The 20,157-nt window shown below is 41.5% G+C and overlaps 1 protein-coding gene across 2 annotated transcripts in view; it reads right to left on the reverse strand.

The window, feature by feature from the left end:
* Positions 1-1,662: 1,662 nt before the first annotated feature.
* The window catches only part of DMXL1 (Dmx like 1), a 214,922-nt gene continuing 196,427 nt past the window's right edge, over positions 1,663-20,157 (reverse strand). For both annotated transcript variants that reach the window (XM_068247113.1, XM_068247117.1), the window contains 7 exons: positions 16,804-16,864; positions 15,848-15,975; positions 10,347-10,439; positions 10,146-10,237; positions 7,560-7,612; positions 4,072-4,289; positions 1,663-3,063 (listed from right to left, as the gene is read on the reverse strand). In XM_068247113.1, coding sequence (XP_068103214.1) covers positions 2,842-3,063; positions 4,072-4,289; positions 7,560-7,612; positions 10,146-10,237; positions 10,347-10,439; positions 15,848-15,975; positions 16,804-16,864 — 867 coding nt within the window. In that variant the 3' untranslated portion in view covers positions 1,663-2,841. The remainder of the gene's footprint in view (positions 3,064-4,071; positions 4,290-7,559; positions 7,613-10,145; positions 10,238-10,346; positions 10,440-15,847; positions 15,976-16,803; positions 16,865-20,157) is intronic.

Raw genomic sequence — 20,157 nt, forward strand, 5'->3', positions numbered from 1 at the left:
TAGCTATGTACAGTATATGTTATTGCTAAAGTCAGAATGCTGTAATGCCGATTTTTCAATATCCTCTTCCAGCCCTGGCTAAAGAAAATAGGCGATTCATCCGGTTAGTTTTCTCTTAGTTACAATAAACCGTGCAGGGGGCTAGTACAAAGTGCTTGTCACACTTGGACAGGACCCCTTTATTTTAGTGTACTGGTTAAATGACAACTGAAGTGACAGGGATAGAGAGGCTGCCATATTTATTTCCCTTTAAGCAATACCAGTTTCCTGGCTATCCTGCTGATCCTCTAATACTTTTATCCATTGACCGTGACAAGCATGCAGCAGATCAGGTGTTCCCAACATTATTATCAGATCTGACTAGTTTAGCTGCATGCTTATTTCTGGTGTTATTCAGACTCTACTGCAGCCAAGTAGACAGTTGGGTTGCCAGGCAACTGGTGTTGTTTAAAAGGAAAGAAATATGGCAGTCTCCATACCTCTCTCACTTCAGTTGTCCTTTAAGGGCACCGCCTTTGACATAGGAGGCCAGGATTCAAATCCTAGCTAGGGTCAGTACCTATTCAGTAAGGAGTTCAAGGCAAAACTCCCTAACACTGCAGGGTGGCCTCTTGAGCGCTTCCCAATGGCTGCAGCTCTTGAGCGCTTCGTGTCCGACAAGAGAAAAGTGCTCTACAAAGGTTCAGATTATTATTATTAAAGCAAATTTATCATATATTCTGCAACCTAGGAGCACACAGATATTTATTGACAAAGTGAAACTGGTCTATATGGAGGATGCCAACTAGATCTTCTGTGAAATAAACCCTATTCTCCCTCTCAACACCGTAGAATAGATCTGTGTGTGTCAAGCAGCTTCTCACACATTGCAAGGCCTGAGCTGGCTATTTCCATAGACAAAAAAAAGGCATCCTCCAGCACTACAGGCATGCTCTGTCATGTCAGGGAAAGTCATGAAGGAGAGAAAATGGAGTACAACAATCATGCCTTTTGAGGTGTGGATGCCTAATATTAATATTCTAACAAAGACCACAGTAAAAGGTAGTTTAAAAGCCACAAACACTCCAACGTGGTCCTCACTCAATCATTGCTTACTTCCTGAGAATTTAATAAGTAGGCAGTCAACATAAGAACTGATTATAGGCAGTAAAGGCTAAGAGTGACATTCAACATATCACTTGAAGGCTTGTGGAGTGCACGGCTTGCCTTCAGCTGTGGTCAGAGCAAAATAAGTGGGATATGAAGCCAACCCCTTACATGCCAACTTGAACCCTCCCTGAACCCTGCAAGCACCAAGTCTACAGCCGACTGATTTGCTGCTTACACACACAAATAGCTTTGATATACGATTTATACAAAACAAAAAAAATCAAGCCTTTGTCTTCTACGTAAGAGAACTGCTAAGGAGCTTCGGAGAGGCCTAAAAAACAGAATTTGTAAAGTCGACTTCAAACCTTCATATCAACGAGCTGTTTGAGGTTTGCTTTATTTTACAGTAGCCAGGAGCTGTTCATTTCAAGGCGTCAATCTCGGCTTTTAGCCATAACATAACAATTAAAGGAAACCAGAGGCAATGTATATTAAAAGTTTTATACATACCTCCAGCCCCATACGCACGGATCGTTCCATGCTGCCGTCCTTAGCCTTCTGTATCGTTGGCACCGGGTCCCGTAAAGTCGCCAAGTCTGCGCAAGAGAAGTGCGCTTTTTACGTATCTCTCCGGCTGTCGGAGAGATACGTAGAGAATGCAGTTCACTTGCATAGACTGGCCAAAGTTACAGGACCGTGTATCGGCGATACAGAATGTTGAGGACAGCGGCATGGGAGCGATCCTTGCGTGTGGGGCTGGAGGAAGCCCCATGTATGTATAAAGCTTTTATTATACATAGTCTCTGATACACTTTAAGCAGGTATAACAAAGATGGAAGTCTGTTACCAAGAACAGTAATTAACCTGTAAGAAAGAAACTATATGCGAAGTAAAAAAAAAAAAAAAGAAGAAAGAAAGCAATGTTAGGTTACTTGTGCTTTTAAGTATTTGGTCATACACATAAGTTATTAAATCTATAGTTTGGCAAAAAAGAATAAAGGAAGAAAAAGCTATACTTCTAATATTTTTGGAAGTCTCACAAATATGAATGTGCATCCTGTAAATCTGTTGTAGTTTCAGAGATCATCAAATACTAAAAAGGTGAGACAAAGGATTTTTGTTTTGTTTTACTTTATACCAGGAAACAATTTTACATAGGTACTTTTTTTTAACCTAACAGCATGATCTACATTTTGATTGACCTCTAAAGTGTCCTAAAATATAATTTCTCTTCATTTAGGTATTTATAAGTTTTACAATTAAATCATCATCTTTAATTCTTTTCCTTGTTTTTGCACACACTAATAAAATATTTTCGACGTGTGCAGATTTCTGAATAGATCTAAAAACAAAAAAAAGTTAGAATAGTAATAATATTAACAATAAAAAAAAACTTCAGCAGCAATACAAGTATGTATGAATATATATATGTATATCATATTTTACATAGTTATGCATTTTTTTTCCTGTTTTAGGCAACGTAGCATTCATTTGACAAATGGACATGTTAATCATATTTAAGGCATCAGTGCGTCAATGGGTAGGGGGAAGGGAAAAAAATAATCACAAAATAAATATACACTGCGCAAAGCATTATCATCCTAGTGGCACATCTGTAAGGAATTGCACATTCACCCATCATCTATGTCTCTTATTAAATACATTTTAATCTTTTTTCAGTGCTAGTGCAGGATGAAGCTTTGTAAAATCACTCTCAAGTGTTCATATGATTAAACAACACAAAATGAAAACTCAAAGGAAAAACTTGACATCGTTTTTCACGTCGTTTATGGTATTGAAGCGGTCTGGTAAGATTCTCATTTTGACAGTGCCATCAGCTCCACAGGAAAAGATGTAGTTGGCTGGCCCAGTCTCTATCTGCATTACTCCTGTCCCAATATTCCTGAAGATAGACTGCCTCGCATGCTCATTGATAAACGTGTGCAATATCATAAAGTTTACTAGGCTCCAAACCTGCAAGAAAATGATACAAAAAATGAGAAAAAAAAAGTTGTGTCATAATCTGAATCAATTGTCAGCACATCTGACCGTCTCCTGTGAAGTAGATTATAAGTGACCCTGTAAGCCTTAGGTGCTGTACAAAAGGCAATACACAGCACATACATTTCAGGTCAGCAGCCTCCCTCCCCCTTTCCCATACCCCGCCCCCTGCAGTACCAGTTATAATAACTTTTTTAAGGCCGCCATACATCAGGCAACTTGGCAGCTGATCAACCATCCGATTTGGATTTTATCATAATTGAATAAGAACTGGTGCTGCCAAGAGCATGCCTGATCGATGATGCAACCAATTTCAGACCGAAGTTGGATGAATGTATTGACTGGACATGTCGCAAGATGTTGCTCGATCGGGTGCACAGCAGTAACAGGACGATATATTGGGATAAGTTAAAAAAAAAAAACCTGGCGCTGTCCCCCCAATGTAAAATGTGCACACACCCCCTTCCCGGGTGCAGTATACTGTACCTGTCCATAGTTGGCTCCGGTGCTCCATCCGCAATCTGCATACACGCGCCACATGTGGTTGCCGGTGTAAAGATACGTCAAACGCGCCCACGTATATACATCGCAACCACATGGGGCATGTGTATGCAGATTGTGGACGGAGCCTGGAGCCAGCGGCGGATACGGACAGGTGAAGTATACTGCACCAGGCAAGCACATTCTACATTAGGAGGGACAGCGCGGGAATCGGCAAGATGGCGTCACAAGGCCGATTCCTAATGGATCTCATGCTGTAATCTATCTGGAATGTGTCTGCGGTGTATGGGCAGGCTGAGATCTTAGCAATGGCATGTATAAATACAGCCACAGTTGAGACCTCAGGTTTCCTTTAAGTACATTATATCCACATAGAATGATTTCACTGCTGAAGGAAAACATTGCTGAACAGCTCATAAGAATGTTTTGTGTTTATAAAAGGTGAAAATCCATAAGAGACCATTTCAGGAATTTGACTACCTTTATGTTCCCCTCTGCAGATCCTGTAATGAAATATTCCTCTGTTGTGTCTACAGCAATTGCCTTGACAGCAGAATCATGACTTTGGAAGTTATGCCGCTGCTGCCTCTGCCGCAAGTCAAACAGACAGGTGAATCCTTTCCGGCCTCCGGAGATCAGAAGCTGAGTTTTCGGTGCATAAGCAATCACGGTTGAGCCAGTGTCGTGGCAAGTGAAGGCTGCAAATCAAGAGGACAAATAAAAATGACAAATGTGTTTCACTGAGCAACAGCAGCAGGATGGTGCTCTCTACTGGGCATTCAAATAGGAGAAATAAATTACCCTGCTGCATCAGGATTTATAAATAATAATCATAATATTATTTTGTATACTTTATGTGCATTACCTGGTGTACAAAAAACAAAAAGAAAAGTGAATAGACAAATAGTGCTTTTATTGTGAGGCAAGGTAGTGCCCTCTACAGCACAGCAAAAGGATTGTTTATTTCCTTGTATACGGAGTTCTATACTTAAAGGGGACCTAAACTGAGGATATGGATTTTTCCTTTTAAAATAATACCAGTTGCCTGACTTTCCTGCTGATTCTGAGATGTCAAACTACCTAAAAAAAAAACCAAAAAAGAAAAAAACCATAAGAAGTGAAGTGCTGTCCCCCACCCTTAATTTCAGAGCCATGCTCCTCTTCTGGCACATGCACTGCCATGAGATACCTGTGTGAGTGCAGCCATACCTGAGCAGTAGCACGGAGCGGTCGTGCCTGGGCAGCAAGCTCAAGACACCTGTGCACAGCCATACTCCCACTCCTGAAGAGGAGCCCGGCCCAAGAGCTTGTGATGGGTGGGGATATGGTCCGTGCTCAGCAGCAGGTGATAGGGGCCGATATGGGCAGTGCTCAGCAGCAGGGGATTGGAGGACAGCATGGAAAGCCTCTACAAGATTCAGAGGCTTCCTTCTTCTAAGGCAAATATTTCTTATTATATCCAAGATTCACCTCAGGTACACTTCAAATTCAAAAACTTACACTAAAAGGACCATTGGGTCAAAATTTTAAAGGAATGTCAGAAGAACTGAATCTCAGTTATGCTAAGTAGAGATGTGAGGGCTAGCTGTTCATTCAAGTCTACCTCTGAAACAGAGGCATGGATTACCAGCTAAAACATGGATCACGGATAAGTAGAACACATCACAATTTTAGCCATTCATTTAATATTTGCTGTGACAGTGGCAAATTACTGATCCCTCTCCACTTACTAAACAGAAAGGGAAGAGCTGGGATGCAACACACTAAGATTTATTTAACACAAACGTGCACAAAGGACAGTACAGAGTTCCTTACTGTCTGTCTTGACATGGAAGCCATCCATCCCAATTTGACAACTGAAGTGAGAATATGGATGCTTCCATATTTATTTCCATTTAAAGAATACCATTTGCCGGGCAGTCCTGTTGATCTATTTGGCTGCAGTACTGTCCGAGTAACTGCAGAAACAAGCATGCAGCTAATCTTGTCAGATTTGACAATAGTGTCAGAAAAACCTGATCTGCAAGTACTTGTTCAGGGTCTATGGCTAAAAGTATTAGACGCAGAGGATCAGCAGGATAACCAGGCAACTGGTATTGCTTAAAGGGAAATAAATATGGCAGCCTCCACATTCCTCTCACTTCCGTTGTCCTTTAAAGGGAACCTTAACTGGGAATGATATGGATGTTTCCTGTTAAACAATACCAGTTGCCTGGCAGTCCTGCTGATCTCTGTGACTGCAATAGTGGCTGAATCACACCCTGAAACAAGCATGCAGCTAATCCAGTCTGACTTCAGTCAGAGCACCTGAAATGCATGCTTGTTCAGGGGCTGTGGCTAAAAGTATTAGAGACACAGGATCAGCAGGCGATTCAGGCAACTGGTATTATTTTAAAAGGAAAAATCCATACCCTTCTCAGTTTAGGTTCCCTTTAAATTGGGAGCACCACCTGCAGAGATAGCCTGCAACTCAACAACCAGCTACCCTCACAGGAACCAACAGGAGACAGATGCACTGATACAGACAGGAGAAAAGGATGTGACAAATGACTATAGCCCAGCCTAATATGCTTCCCTGTGCTGCTCTTCTCTGGGGAGAGGGAGGAAGTCAGGCATTTGAGCCATTATTTTAATAAAAACCATATGGTGTACCAAGTACTGATGAAACCCCCTTCTATGCTTAGTGTACAAATTGTGACTGCCTTTGTTGAAATGAAAGGAGTTTCTTTTTTGCTTATATTGCAGGACTTAAGCTGGCCATACACTGGCCCGATTTGCCGCCGTTTCGACAGCAGATTCGATCACTGGGATCGAATCTGCTGCCAATCGTTCGCGCTACACGCCGAATTTCGATCCATTCCGTCCGATCCCGTCGATCGCGCCGTGCGGAAAATAACCGTCGATCGCCCGCGGGTAAAGAGCGCATCGATAGCGGCGTTCGAGTGCCCGACGACCGATGCATTAGAGCTGCAATACATTACCTGCTCCGCCGGCGCGAGTCCCAGGTCTCCGCTCTGGTCTCCGGCATGCTTCCCTTCTTCCTGCCCCGGCAGGAAGTTTAAACAGTAGAGGGCGCTCTACTGTTTAAACTTCCCCCAGACAGGAAGAAGGGAAGCATGCCGGAGACCAGACCAGAGCGGAGAAGAAGAGCGGAGACCCGGGACTCGCGCCGGCGGAGCAGGTAATGTATGCGGGCGGGGGGAGCGGCGGCAGCATCACCACCACCACAACAGATTGTGAACGGTTTCAGGCTGAAATCGGTTCACAATCTGTTTGCAGTAAAGGTAGCCATACGATCCCTCTCTGATCAGATTCGATCAGATAGGGATCTGTCTGTTGATCGAATCTGATGGCAAATCGACCAGTGTATGGCTACCTTTAGACTTTAATAAATCTGAATAAAAATATCTGTAAATTAAAGAACTCTAATGCTAGGTACACGCCATACAAATTTCTGACAGATTTACCAGCCAGATTGATTATGTCCAACATGTCCGATCTGAATTTATATTGATTTTTCGATCTTTTTGTAATCGTTTTTTTCAATCGTTTTTCATAGAACTGAACGAAAATCGATCAGAGATAGAAAAGACAAGTAAAAAAAACACTCGGAAAACTGATCGAAATTCAGATTGGGCATGTTGGAAATAATCAATCTGGCAGGTAAATCTGCCAGAAAATTGTATGGTGTGTACCTAGCAAAATATACGCGTTTATAAAAATACTAAAGTCTTTAAAGCTATAATGCAAATAATCTGTTCCTCCTGATATCTCCGGGCTCATTCATAAATGAGTCCAACTCTAAACGATGCAGTCTGAAAGTACTACATCTGGTAGCATTTGAAGGACACAAATTTTTTTTTAGAGTTTAAAATTAAATAAAAAAGTTACTTCTATTGAATAAACAATCTAATGATACTTCATGGAGGTCTACTTAAACCGACAAACAAAAATATGAAATTGCTTACCATGGACTAAGCTGTTTGCAGGTGTCACCAGTGTGTCCCACAGACAAACATTTCTGCAAAACAGACACAAAGGCATCATTAAAGCAATTATGACACGGCCATTACACAAATGTACACTGAAAGTGGTCAGAACCACTCACTCTTACTCACCCGTGTCTCAGAATTCCAGTGAACAGATCTGCCTTCAATCAGGGGCACTTCTAGCTACTTAATACTGAGGATAGCTCTGGGTACCTAATACTGAAGAACACCTGCGGCTATGACGGGCAAGGAACCTGAGGAGTCCCAGCTGGGCCAGCCAGCACACTTGCGGTGCGGTTCAGTGGAGGTTTGTAGTTTCATGGAGGGTAAAGTCTAGGGTGCCAGAACATCAGTGCCTATAGGATCCTGTGATGTAAATCCGGGCCTGACCTTGGCTGATTAGATACTGGATATCATAGTGATAAGATGTAGAGGTCTGGGAGTAACCTTTCAGGCAGCTTTTAGGCTTAGTTCACACATTTGCTGCCCTGTGGTGGGGATGGACTGGGCAGTGAACTTGAAATGGATACATTAAGAGGCTGAAATTTTCTCTGAGCAGTTCACATTGTCCAATATCATTTGTGAGTCTGCTGTGGTCCATTACAGACAAATCTGACATGCACACATTAGAAAGCATTGCCATCCATGTGATGATTGGAACACCTCTGCTCTTTAGGGGCAGCTGACCCTGGAACAGTACAGCATATCCATGCAATACAGATATGTGTCACTCTTAAAGTTGGGCATAGTTCAAAAAGAGGGAGACACCACACTGTTTAAAGGCACAGAAACTGGGACTATGTGTCTAACAATGATGAGAGAGAGCGTGTGCGTTTCTATATAGATGATTTGTAAGTGGGCTTTTCTGTAAGCTGAATATTAACTTACATAAAGAAGTTCACACAACCAAATAGAGAGCAGGTACTAATAACTTGGCAGAACATCTGTAGGAGAGGTCCTGCATAAAACAAGAACCTCTGAGGAATACCTAAAATGGTGAGTATTTCTGGAGATCTAAGGTAAAATACTGTAACTCTAGAGAGAGGCCTAGAGAGACAGAGGCAAAGAGAGAGACATATGCAGAAGCGGAACAGGCAATTTGAGCACAATAAAGGTAAGCCATACATCTAACGATAATGGGCAGATTCGACCTAGAGACAAATCTCTCTCTAATCAGATCTAATTAGAGAGAGATCTGTTGGCTGCCCATACACCGGAAGCCGATTCCTGATCAATTCCATGCTGAATTTGATCCAAAATCAGCCTTGTTACATGGCCTCTGCGACCCAACGCTGCCCCCCCCCAAAAAAAAAATGTTCAATGTGCCACCCCCCCCAGTGAAATATACATTACCTGTCCGTGTCCGCCACTGGCTCACGGCTCCGTCCATACATGCACCCCACCTGGTTGATGGAGTAACGTGGGCGCATGTGTAATGTCCCACATGCGCCCACGTGTACGGCGCCAACCATGTGGGGCTAATGTATGGATGGAGGATGAAGCAAGCGACGAAAACTGATAGGTAATGTATAGTGCACAGGGCTTCGGGTGGGGGGCACACTAAACATTAGAGGGGACAGCGAGGGGGTTTCGTCACTCGTCCCTATAACGCTCGCCATTACCGCTACGCACCTGACCGACCATGATGTTCCTACATCTTGCAGCATGTTCGATCAACATGCTTAGCCACAAATTGGTCACACCGTCGATCAGGCACGCTCTTGGCAGCACTTATTTGCGTCTAATGCGATAATTGTCGAATCTGATGTTCGATTGTCCACCAGGCTGCTAGATGTATGTGCACCTTTAGTGTCTGATAAATTGGGTGCGGACATAGACACCAATATTACTCTAAACAGCGGCTAGAAGCAGCAATTTTGGCGCTGGAGTCCTGCGGCTAGCGGCGGTAGTGCCTGGGATCTGCTACAGTGTAGCCAAATTTCGGGTCGTGGTAATGAAAACAACACTGGCGTTCTGCCTCTGTAGTTACACAGCAGCTTTTGTGTTGTCTTTCTTTCCTTTTTTTTTTTTATTTGAAATGAACGCATACAGTGGGCACTTCTACAGCGGACTATCATTGCACTGAGCAATTTTGTGCATTTTATACGTGATGTTACTTGTTGGGTGCCTGCTGCACAGGACCTATGTATGATGTGAGTACCTATTACTTTTACTTGAGTTCTCAAATTTGTTGAATACAAATTCCCTGCATACTACAGAGTACCATTTATGTTATATGACAATAAAGGCTTTACTGTTAAACAAATATAAAACAGATAATTCAACAGCAATTCATTTCATATGAAGTTTACTACAGCAAATCATTTCATATGAAGTTTACTATGCTTTGTTGATCACTGTCTGAGGTTGGAACTTTCTTATGAAATCTATCGTAGTTGCTGGAAGGCAGCACAGACCAAATTTTACATCAATGTCTGTCAGGGTGTCAGAGTGGCTGAGGTGAGGCAGCACAGTCTATGGGACAGTTTGCTTCTAAAGACACCTTAATAAATAAGGCCTAATTGCAATTAAGTCAGCATTGCCTTGTATGGATTATTAAATTACCTGTTATCACTTGATTGTCCAGCTGTCGCTATAAGGGAAGAGGAACTAATGAATACAAAGTCATTGGCAGTCTTGTTATGGCACTGCCAGGTCTGAAAATAAACAAGGAGAAAACAGAATGTCAGGATACATCCTCAATACTAACAAAAATGTATGTAGACAATAATAATAATAATAATAATAATAGTAATGTAATCTTACCAAGTATGGTTTAGCCTGGCTTCCAGTAGCAGCAGTATATTTCCAATTGGTCTGATACAGATTGATAAATCCATCAGCATCAACAACTCCAAACTAGAGAACACAGCAAAAGGAAACGTAAAATGATTACCAGTTCTGTTTTAGCTCACATTAAATAAAACTTTTGATTTGAACACATAGAAATCAAGACAAAATGCAACTCCACAGTCTTCACTATGTCAGCTTATATATACTCATAGTGCACTGTATAAACAACACCTGTCCACCTCAGCAAATCATATGGCAGCAGCAACATGCACACAATAATGCTAAGAATGGAAAACTACTGTATATATTCGAGTAGAAGTCTAGAAATGTAGGTCTGATTCACTTCAGAAAAGTATAGGGGTCGACTTGTACACGAGTCACAGGCAACACGGAGCACATTGAGCAATGTGTGTACTAATAGTGACATTCCTATTTGCAGCAATTTACCAGTGGTAAGTGATACTTTGAGGAAAGAAAATGCCAAAAAGCACAGGTCTGAAAGTCCTGGCCACAACAATTAAAAAGGAAACGGGCAGGGGGGAAATACTGGGCTACATAAAAAGGAGTGAATAATTGCAGCATTTGGGGGGCCTGGAGGAGGTAATGGCTGCACTTAAGGGACAAGAGGGGTTAATGGCAGCAATACTGTATGCAGTGCAGTCATTAATCCCTCCTGAGCCCCAAGTGCAGCAATTAACTTTGCTGGGTAGACTTATACTTGAGTCAATAAAAATTCCAGCTTAAAGTGGATCTGAGATTAACTTTTACTCATTGCATAATTGTGTTCCTTCCCTATTGTTTATAGGGAATTCCTCAAGCCAAATACTTTTTTTGTTTTTGTTTTAATACTCTAATTCCCTACAAACTAAACAAGCCTCGCCCACAGCATTTCAGAGAGCCTTGGCATTTTCAGACAGTAGCAAGGGCTCATGGGAGCTCAGTCTGGGCAGGAGGAGAGGGAGGTATTACTAGCCAGAGATTTCAGAGGAAGAGGGGAGGAGGGATTTGTTTTTTTTCACAGCGCTGAGTGCTGAAGATGCAGATAAGCTTGCTGTGTGTAATGTTTACAAACAACATGGCTGCTGTCATTGTATCACAGGAAGAAACAATCATATTCTATTGAAGCTGTTTGCAGCTAGATTTGCTGTGTAAACCATCTAAACTTTAGATAAGATATATAGACAAGTTACTTGTTATAGTTAGTTTTTCATCTCGGATCCGCTTTAAGAGGGTTGAATAGTGGAGTCAAATTATACACGTGGTCGACCTGTATTCGAGTATACACGGGTATTGCAGTTTTAAGCTCCACTGAAAAAGGTCTTTCCTTTTTGTCTCAAGGTGGGAAAAACAGTTCCAACTACAGTATAGCAAAAGACCAGCCCATACAAATATTAAACACCACCACTTACTCAAAACCTTCCTCAAGGAAGCTTTGTATATGACAAACAGAACAATTCTATGGACAAAAGTGCTCCAATCACACCATGAAAGGAGAATAAACCAAGTTCTGTTAGAAACTCATTTCTGCAATGTACCCAGTGTATAACAATCTGAGAAACCTGTGGACCTTTGACCTTTCCACCTCAGACATTAGGCAGTAAGGACTAAACATCTGCTGATCAGGTGGCTAATCAGACTTTGCCAGACTGATAGTCCATTCAGATCTCAAAACAATGCCCTTCCTTGCCAGTGTGAAGCAACTAGAATAACTGATGTTATGCCAAATTACTCAGTACCTGAATAATTACTGGCAGAAAAATGTATAAAAGGCAGTGGAAAGTTCCAAACCTGTATCATTGCTTTAACTGGCAAGGGGTGGTCCTTTTGAGTATAACCAGAACTATTTCTATATTTTGGAATATTTTTTTAAAGATTCTTTATTTAAGAAGTTTTTCATATAATTTTTTCCAAGAACTAACAAACATGAACATTAGTTTGAGACAAAAATCAGTGAATAACATCCAACCATGAACAAGAGGAAAACGTGCAGGTATATAAGACATAGTGTAGAATAGCATTGGTCTCGAAGACATCAACCGTCCAACTAATGGCATGCTTTGTATGGGGTGGCAAGCCAGAGCCACGAGTGCAAAGAGAGGGGCAAGGGATGTCTCAAAGTCCAGAGAACGTATACCTAGTGGGACGAGGTGAGGTAGGAGACGACCCAAAAGGGTAGAGAGGACAATAAAAGGGATAAAGTAATTTACGACCATCAATGCTGGAAGAAGAACTGTCTAAAAGTACCCTGGGGCCCAGAGGGATCATTCCACCAGGGACTTTATAATTTAAAGAATTGGAGGGATCGTGATTGGTAGTCTCCGGGTCCTCTCCTCCCACTCGTCTACAGATTCAACATTTAACTTTAATAAAGAACAATCCAATTCTTTGAGTGAAAAGTAGGTTGGTATCTAAATGAGGAGGGAGAAATGGAATAAATCCCTTAGTTCTAGTGTGTTAAGGGAGAGGAAGAAACATCAATAAGAAGGAAAGAAAAAAGACATAAAAGAGTAAAGAAGAGAAAAAGAAGTAGAGAGAAAAGACCTGTAAACCCAAGGAAATCCTGGGATTCCCGGATGATCCGACAAACCTACAGTGTGATGCTGAGATTTAGATCATAGTATTTGAATGACAGGGGAGGTTAGGAAAGGTATGTGGTTAAGTTGAAGCCACAGCATCTCTGTATTCAGGTGATTCTACAAATATATTCCAGTGGACCCAGGTTTGTTTGTGAGATTCTTCCCTGTTGTGGATAGAGTGTGTCAGATTCCATCAGGCTGATTGTGTGTACTTCTGTGAGCCACTCAGGGATAGAAGGAGGCATATTGGATTTCCAGTGGCGTGCGATTAGAATTCGTGCTGCTTGTTATTTTGGAATACTTAAGCGCAATTATTTCTAAATACGGCCATTCTAGCTAGCCATTCTCCGTATGATTTCATGACAAAGCGCAATTATTTCTAAATACGGCCATTCTAGCTAGCCATTCTCCGTATTATTTCATGACAAATCTGGAGGTTCAATTTAATTCCTCTGGATCTGGTAGACATAGCCTCAAATAGCTGACCACCACTAAATTCTTTATACTTTTCACATGAAGAACAGGATTTGTTGCAGGAGTGCGATGATGACATTGGTCCATATATTCATGTCAAAATGGGCCAGGAACCTAAAGGAAGGTTTCCAAAATTTCATAGAATCCATGCCAAAGAGAATCAAGGCAATTTTCGAGAACAAGAGGGAGGCCCAAATCCAGTAAAACATTCCTAATGAAATGCTCACTGAGCAGGGATTTCAGCAAACTCCTTTCAAAGTCTAAGTACCTGTTCTCATGGCGTTGGACTGCCTCTTTCCCACTGCTGCCCAGGTTCCCCAATTGCAAAAGTGGCATACATACCAGCTTGCAATAGAGAAGAAAAGAATCCACTTACTGGTAGATATGTATACACTTTCCAATCTTTATTTCACAAAACTGCAGACAATCAACAGCTAATAGCTCATGTGTATTGGAATGAGATTAACTCCTTAGTTATAGCCAACACTTCTAACACAGTTATGACTAAAAGTTCATACACACCTATCAACTATCTGTTCAACTATCTACCAAACTTGTCTGTTAAGCCCCATACAACTTTTGTTGTGAAACAAGTTCAAACAACTAAAACAAGTCTTTAGCTATTGTTCAAACAGCTGATAAGACTGATAAGAATTCAATCCAACTGTTGGATTGACTTAGCAGTCTCATCAGCTTTTTGAACAATAGCAAAAGACTTGTTTTAGTTGTTTCAACTTGTTTCACAACAAAAGCTGTTTGACAATTGTGCTGCATAAAAGACCACTGTTGAGCGTGTGAATGGGGCTTAATGCTGGGAATACACTGGTCAATTCTGGCTCTCGATTCTGCGGCCAATCGTTTTGCCCGCTTGATTCTCTTATTTTCCGCTTGTTTTTCTTATCTTTTTTCAATTCACTTCAATGTGAAATCAACTGGCAAAATGATCGAACGGTGATCGGACATGACGGAAATGATCTAACCATCTAATCAGCTCAGAATCGAGCCGTGTATTCCCAGCATTTCAAACAAGTTTGGCAGATAGTTGGACAGATAGTTGGTAGGTGTGTATTACTCTCACTCCGATATATGTGAGCTATCTGCTATTGGTTAAAGAGTTATGATTAAGCAGCAACTCACACTTTGAGAGGCCTGAGCCATTAGCTGTGGAATATCTGCAATTTTTGTGCAAATATTGTACATTTTGTACAGATCGACTGTGATCAGATCCTTCTCTATTGCAAGCTGGTGTGGTATGCCTGCATCATGCTCCAGATAATTTGCAGGCTGGTTTGAGCATATCTACTTTGCTTTATGAACTAAATGGGGCTGAATTGATCCATGCTCCACTGCAGCCTGCAGTGATGCCCAGTAGTGTGCACTGCTGCCAGAGAGACCAGGGCATAAGCATAAAACAAGCAAAAGTATCCTAACATGTAATTCTGTACTGCTCTGTAAGTTGAGTTTTCTGCCTGTACAACTATCTTTGCAAGACTTGGAATCATTGGAGTAGGGCAGCTGCCAAAGCATCCCATCAGGTTTTTGAACATGTGTGGCATAGAACCTTCTCCAGTATTGTTTCATCTGAGGATGTGGAGGCTTTTAGTGATAGATTGTAGACCGGCAACTTGACTATGACATGATGTCTGAATATGTACTATAATAAAGTAAGCAGAGCCTGGAGGTTACGTTAAAATCAAAAGACACATTCATGATGTTTACTTCTTCAAGGTCTCATGAATACTATGCTCAGTGAAATGTTGCATTTGTTTAAAGTACACTAAGTCTCTTTCTAGATTATTACCATACAAAAAATATTAAAGGATTTCCAAGCATCTTTAAAAGTTTGACAAGCATCTTTAAAAGAACATTTAGCACATGGAAACATTCAGTTAAGTAGCACAAAAAAAACAACGCACACATACTTTTATACTGATGGTGTTAACATAATCTGGTCAGTATGTACAGCAAGCTACTTAAATTCAACTTTGTTTGACCTGTCCCCGCCCTAGAGTGTTACCTCACCCCATCATGTGGACATCACAGGGAGGCTCTTTGGCTAACAGCCATTGTGTTGGGTCTTGAGGAAGCATCAATGAATAAATGGGTTTATGTCCAAATTTTTACTATGTATTTACACTACAGACTCAGCCAACAAGAGAACTGTAAAAGTGCTTTTGTAAATGTTTTAATACTTGGCATAGCAGCCATTTATATATTGCCAAAAAGGTAAATCCACAAAAACAAGCAACAACCAATGTAAGTTTACCAAGTCTAAAAAGTTCTGAATTCTACATTATTTCTAGCCCTGCCCAGGGAGTTTATTTTGGATAAGAGAAAAAAGTTTCAGCACTGGAGTACTAGGCTTTTCTGTCCATAGCATCAGACATTTTCTGCTTCAGTCGTCACACAGTAAAGGACTCTTACCTTGTTCCCTTGGTGGTTAAACCTTATCCGTGTTACCCTGGAATTTCCACCTGTCCGGAAGCAGGTTATCTGCTGGGAATGTCCCCACTCAAACATCTTTACACTGCCATCTTGAGCACCAGTAAGATCTATGCAAACAATATAATAAACATAATAAGCAGTGGCAATGTGAAGTTCAAAACATCTGAACTTTAGGAAAGCATATTCATATAAGTGTAAGGGAACAAACTTATGAGACTGCACACCTCCACAGTAGGTAGCAGCTAGTGTGAGAGACAGATTAGGGCTTGTTACCATTTATGCAATTTCAGCCATGTCTTCGGCAATGTGCAATGATGTGATTTGCAGGTACATCAGAAGTGCATTGAGTACACTGTCTGATGTCCCATCCATTGCAATTCACGGCAGGATCACACCGTAGGGTCGCATGCATTTCTGCGTGTTCGTGGGGGTGATGCCATTCACTACAAATACATGGGATCACAACCACATTGGTGGAAAATCACAGAGCAACACAGTACCCTGTGTCATGACGGCTACCAGCATTGCCTGCAGCCCGGAGATGGAAACAAGGCCCAAGGAGATGGAATATCGGTAAGATTATCAATATTCTACAATAGGTACTACATAGTGGTATATTGGTAGCATTATTGGCAACTGTTGGCAAGTTCTGGAACCCAGATTACGGGACACCTTTTTTAGATGAACGTATTTGTATCCCTATCCACTGCCCTAGTGTATTGCAATATTGCCTTATATGACCTGCACTTACCCTGTTTTAACAAGGCAAAATTACACTTTTCGCTTCCTTGCATTTCAGTAAGCTCTTGGGACATACTGTACTGTTTGCACTGATGAAACACTTTTTTTTTAAAGTTTTTATTAATCAAATGCACAATTTCTGTTCTTAGGTTTGCCTTAAAATTAGATTTCATAAATTAAAAAAATGAACTCACAGTAAGGCAGAGTTGGATGGGACGCCATTCTTCTGACTTCTTTGATTGTTCTCTTAATCATCTGTTACAATACAAATGTTTTTGAGAGGTCACTACAATGGATTATTAACAGGTCATGTAAACATGCTACAAATACATATTTGTAATACTGTAATATAGATCCTCACCCTTTATCTGGTACAACAGTTTGTCTTTCCAGGAGGATACATTTTTTGCCTTTTTTTTTGCCTGTCCTGTCTGCACGGTGCTGGATTTATGATACAGTAGACTTATCCAGAACTCTCAAGCAATTAGGAAGAAAAGGAACTGGCCTTCCAGGATGCACAAAGCTATTTTTACAGTAGGTTCTACAATAATAAAGCTGTGCTACATGAAGTTAACTGTCTCTATTTGTATTTTTTAACCACTTAAGCCCAACTGGACAAATATATTTGTCCAGTGTTGTTGTGGAGATTGCACCACCAGTTTGCTACTAAATGAGGCACATGTGGTATCATTTTAACCGTGACGAGTTGTGGAAACTTTTTTGGTGTGTCTAAAACCTGTGAACCACGTCACATGAAAAAATAGGTAGGGACAAACTCGATCAAATATAAAAAGTCATTTTCAGAATTATGATCAAACTTGGGAAAGTTTTAGCAACACTACAAGAGACATATGTGGTATCATTTTAACCGTGAGAAGTAGTAGAATAGAGTTTAAAGAGTTTTAGGGTTGAGGCGCATGTCTCCTGTATTTTTTTTAGTTACAAACTGAATCAAAAGAAATTACATTTTTGCATATTCTGTACCAAAATAAAAGACTTGTAAAATGAAAACAAAGTGACAGAATATGAAAGAAACAACATATATTGTTACCTTAGGAACCTGGCTTTTTAACTATGTATGCCATAAGGGTATATTACTATTATTTTTCAAAATAAGGCCTTGTAATCATTGACAGTGTACAAAGAGATAGCAAAAAACACAAAACAGAAAAAAGACACCTTTATTTCCAAATATAATATTCTCTCCATACATTGTGCTAGGAACATAATCTAAATGTTGCAATAACCAGGATGGATGAGCAAATAAAATTAGTGGGTTTAACTTATAGTCAGCACTGTTTAATTTAAAGCTATAATGGATGTAAATGGAGAAATAGATTGTTTTTTCATCTTTTTCCCTTATTTTCCCTTTAAAATTCATAGAAAATAAGGTGATTACTAAACAAAATGAACACACACTAAAAGGCAAATTTGTCCTGAAAAAAACAATATATAGATCATTTAGTTGTGATAAGGAGTAATAAAGTTATTGGCAAATGAATGGGAGCAGCGCCTATATGTGAAAATTGCTCTCGGGCTGAAGTGGTTAATTACAGTATTTCAACATTAATATAGATTTTATGGTGTGGCTAGAATTCTGCATAAGGTATTGTACAGCATTTGTTAGGCCCTGCACATCGCATTTGTGGTTAAACAACCAGAGACATGATGTGTAGGGGAAACAGTGCATGCAGAACATCTTTTTCCAGCACTCGGGAACGGCATTTATTTGTGAACGAGCCCATTGATTAACATGGGCTGTCACATCTAATGCGATTCTGCATGTGGGAAAATCATGTCCATTCACTTCAAGAGTGATCTCTGCCTTAAAAGTATTAGAGATGTGGCATCAGCACAACAGTTAGGCAACTGACATTGTTTTTTAGAGAATGAAGATGGCAGCCTCTCTATTCCTCTTCCATCAGGTTCCCTTTAAATACAAGCAACTGAAAAGGGAAGTCCAGTGATTAGACCTAAAGTGACCAGCGTGCAATGGAGAAAAAACAGTGTGCCACAAAAAGTGTCAGTGCAAAAGCATATGCTCATGAACGATCAATAATAAATCCTGTAAATGTTATACAATGCTGTGACATGAGTAACAGGCCTGTATCTAAATGCAAGGGAAAGGCGATTGCACATGTATAATAAATGATGGCACATTTCCAGGTTTGAGTAGATAGGTGTTAATTGCAAGGTGTGGTTCAGGCTGGGGGAAAGCGGGGGATGTTGCACATGTGGCATGGTCTGTATGACCACTTCATCTGGAGCCACATTGTTTTGTGGGCTGTGGGCTGTTTGCAGAATGAGATATTTATTGGCCCATGGACACTGTAATGAGGGGTTATGCATGTATTGCGTCTGCCATCACACAGACATGTAGCGCAATGGGTTATCAGCCAAAACGGAAGAGCGTGTGTGCGCACGCTGGATCGCATGGAATTCCCGCGCAGCTCCAGCCACAGTCAACACATGCTTAACCATGCTGAAGCGCATGGAAGTGTCATACATCTCCGGCTATAGCCAACATATGCGTGACCACGCTGGAGCGCATGGAAGTGCCCCGCTTCTCCAGCTACAGCCAAGACATGCGCAATCACACTGAAGCGCATGGAAGTGCTGCGCATCTCTAGCTACAGCCATTACATGCCTAACCATGATGGAACGCTTTGAAGTGCTGTGCATCTCCAGTTAAGGCCAAGACATGCGCAACCACGTTAGAGCAAATGGAAGTGTCGCGTATCTCCAACTACCACCAAGACATGCGCAACTACGTTGGAGCACATGGAAGTGCCGCACATCTCCAGCTAAGGCCAGGACATGTGCAACCACGCTGGAATATATGGAAGTGCCGCGCATCTCCATCTATGGCCAAGACATGCGCAACTAAGCTGGAGCGCATGAAAGTGCCACACATCTCCAGCTAAGGCGAGGACATGCGCAACCACGCTGGAATGCATGGACGTGCCGCGCATCTCCATCTACGGCCAAGACATGCGCAATCACGCTGGAATGCATGGACGTGCCGCGCATCTCCATCTATGGCCAAGACATGCGCAACCACGCTGGAGCACATGAAAGTGCCGCACATCTCCAGCTACGGCCAGGACATGCACAACCATGCTGGAATGCATGGACGTGCCACGCATCTCCATCTACGGCCAAGACATGCGCAACCACGCTGGAGCACATGAAAGTGCCGCACATCTCCATCTACGGCCAAGACATGCGCAACCACGCTGGAATGCATGGACGTGCCGTGCATCTCCATCTACGGCCAAGACATGCGCAATCACGCTGGAAAGCATGGACGTGCCGCGCATCTCCATCTACGGCCAAGACATGCGCAACTAAGCTGGAGCACATGAAAGTGTCGCACATCTCCAGTTATATAGACTGAATACAAAATTGGGGTGCAGACATGTATTTATACTGTTGTATTTAAATGCAAGCAAATATCCATTGTGGTAAGGTTTAGCTGTAAGAGTAGTCAGAGTGGAGACTCCAGCTACTGTAAATGCCAGATTATGACAGGTTTGAACCTATCAGAG

This window comes from Hyperolius riggenbachi, chromosome 1 (genome assembly GCF_040937935.1).
Source record: "Hyperolius riggenbachi isolate aHypRig1 chromosome 1, aHypRig1.pri, whole genome shotgun sequence".
Classification (NCBI taxonomy): Eukaryota; Metazoa; Chordata; class Amphibia; order Anura; family Hyperoliidae; genus Hyperolius; species Hyperolius riggenbachi.